The following is a 2,861-nucleotide window of genomic DNA, read 5'->3' as shown; positions in this document are numbered from 1 at the left end:
GCATTCAAAATTTTCTAAATTTTGCATTCTTCCTCCATCAATTGCACTTTCTACGGCATATCTCTTTATAATAATTATTTATAATTATTATGAGTGATATACATTTACGTTCACTAATTTAATACATATTATAAAAGATAAAATAATTATAAAAAAGTAAAATAAAAAAATGTTCAATATATATATATATATAAATTATCATTTCTCATTTCCTTAGGTGGTAGCTCCAAAGAATTATGTGTCTTGCCAATGATTATGAGACAAAATTCAAATTACTCATGCAAATATTGATTTCTTTGATTTTTTTTATTAAATAACCTATTACTATATAGTTTATTTAAACTAAATATTTATTATTCTATTAAATTGTATCACATATAATATTTATTAAATTTAATATTAATGAAAAATTATTTAATATGTTATTAATGTATGCTAAAATTAGGATACAGTATTATGTGAGTCTCAATTTGTTTTTATCTATATGAACATATTAGTCTTCCTATCTCTTTTTTTTTTTTCACGATGATTTATTTTTCTTTATGGTCAAAATTATATCAGTTTTAAAGTATAAAATAATTTTAACTGAAAATTAAAGTAACTATAAGACACATTTTATTCATAAAATTAATGTAATACACAGAAGAATTTAAGAAAGGAAATTTATAGTCATTCTCTGGATTCAGTCTATGATTGTTTTAGATACAACATGTTTGCTATCTATTTAGGTGGTTAAGGGAATAAACCATCATAGGCTGCACAAAAGCTGTGATATACACAGAATTTTTCGTATGAATGCAAAGTGAGGAGACAGGGGAGTGTTTCTGATGTTTCAAGTGGTAAATTCATAATTCAGTTATGTAAAACACTATTTTCTAAGTTTGGTACCTACCAATTGCATTGTCAATTCCTTACACAAACAAGCAAGACAAAAACAGAGCTCACAACTAATCTAACTTACAAAAAGAACAAATATTCAGACCTGCCATGAGTACTATATTTGTTCGGATTGTGTCAATAAATCTGAAATAAATCTGAAATGCTGCATAAAATTTCTCTCTTTTCGTACAAATTTACAGCTAATCATAAATCTATCGATCGCCAAATTCCAGAAAAAAAAAATAAGAAAGAGAATAAATACATAAAAAAATGGACAAAAGAATAAGAAAAATGTGTATATTGAACAGAAAGAAAGAAGTGAACAATAAAACTTGGATTATGAACAACAGCATTATCATCTGACAGTGGAAGCAACTCTGTGTGCCCACCATCGGAGACTATCTTTCATGTCATTTTCGTTGTTCAAAGCAGGTATTTTCCAATTCACCAAGGGGTTCTCTTTTTTTCTCTTACCATATTCCCGAACCTCCCATGCTTCAGAAAGGTAAGGCCTTGGGACATTTAGCTCATTACAATCTCCTCTTTCTTCTTTTTCTTCTTCTTCCTTCTTCCCTAGCCTTTGCAGCCCAGGAATAATTGAAACCAAGCTTGTGTTTTTATCCTCCTCTGAGAAAACAAAACCCAGATCCATGAACCCTTTTAGCTCCTCAAATTCAAGGTCGGACAAACTCTTGCTCTCCCTCCTCTTCCTAGTTCCATTACCCGAAAGTTTGCAACTTTTTCTGTTCTCAGGGCACAACACCTCATGGAGCCTAACCTGTGTTGGACTCTCACCTTCAGAGCCAGTGACTTCTTTTCCTGAGAGAATGGTTTGGAGCTTTGGCGAGAGAAGAAGTACAGAGTCTGGAGAAAGGGAATCATTGTTGAATCTTGTGCTTGTCATGGATTGGTCACTCATGGATCTGGTGTGGCTGGTTCTGATCAAGGGAAGCTTTGGTTCTAATTCTTCTTCCTTTTCTTCTTTTGTCTCATATTCTAGATTTCCTTTACCACTTGTAATTGATGTGTCGGCGCTGGAATTTTTCTTCAAAATGTTAACCTCAAACCAGTAAGAATCAAAGAGGTCTAGAACAGCTTTGGTTTCCATGGTGGCTGTGGAGGAAAATCAGAAGGGAAGAATCCTATGTTTATTGCGCCTTATGTGACTATCTAGACTATAAATAGACCGTACTTTATGACCATATTGTACTTTATGACCATATTGCCCTTCACGTCTCCCTTTAATTACAATAATTATAACCAATTGTTTGCACGTTTTGAATTAAGGTGGTTGAGAATTTCTTTCTCATTGCATGTGTGATATAACTTTGTTGAAATATTATTTTTTATTTTGGCGAGTGAAAAGTACTTTGTTCCGCGGAGAGGGAAATGGTGTTCGGAATTAGGTGGTTCTATGAAGAAGTAAAAGGAAGAGTTGATTGAGGTGGAACAATGAATTATGGATGCTACTAGATAAAGCTAGATACAAGGTTGTGGGATTGTTCACAATGTGACATCAAGTTACTTATCAACTACCAATGTTTATCCTGTTATCTCTGATTCTGACATTTTACTGGTTTTCTTCTCTTATTGTTTCAACATTACAAGTAAAATTTGTGGCTCTAAATGTGGCAATTATTGTTGGTTGCTTCAAAATTACACAAACTTTAATTGTCTATGTCAATGGTCGGCACTTGCTTCTATTTTTGCATGTTTTTATCATTTTTTTTTTTACAGTTTTTACCGTTGTTTCCCAAACATGTTAACTCTTATGAACCGTGATAGAACGCATATTTGAACACACTTGATTCTGATTTTTATATTTTTAAATTGGGAAGTTTAGTATTTTAATTTTTAAAATGTATGAGTTAAAAAATTTTGTTTTTGAAAGTTTAAATTAAGTTAAGCCACACGTGGTTTTTTCTTTTGTACACATAACATACACGAGACCAATATTAAAAGCGTTAACATTATTATGACAA

At 31.5% G+C, this 2,861-nt stretch overlaps 1 protein-coding gene across 1 annotated transcript; it reads right to left on the bottom strand.

Moving 5' to 3' along the window:
• Positions 1 to 1,022: 1,022 nt before the first annotated feature.
• LOC148205628 (uncharacterized) lies at positions 1,023 to 2,139 on the bottom strand. The gene has a single exon (XM_088111547.1). The coding sequence runs from the start codon at positions 1,985 to 1,987 to the stop codon at positions 1,235 to 1,237; it is 753 nt and encodes a 250-aa protein (XP_087967673.1). The 5' UTR covers positions 1,988 to 2,139; the 3' UTR covers positions 1,023 to 1,234.
• Between the last annotated feature and the right edge of the window lie 722 nt (positions 2,140 to 2,861).

Source organism: Vigna umbellata, chromosome 1, assembly GCF_029865625.1.
Source record: "Vigna umbellata cultivar VRB3 chromosome 1, Vumbellata_1.0, whole genome shotgun sequence".
Taxonomy (NCBI): domain Eukaryota; kingdom Viridiplantae; phylum Streptophyta; class Magnoliopsida; order Fabales; family Fabaceae; genus Vigna; species Vigna umbellata.
This window is presented reverse-complemented; position numbering and strand designations above follow the sequence as displayed.

Coding starts and splice junctions, on each gene's coding strand:
- LOC148205628 (XM_088111547.1), bottom strand. CDS start 1,987: ATGGAAACCAAAGCTGTTCTAGACCTCTTTGATTCTTACTGGTTTGAG.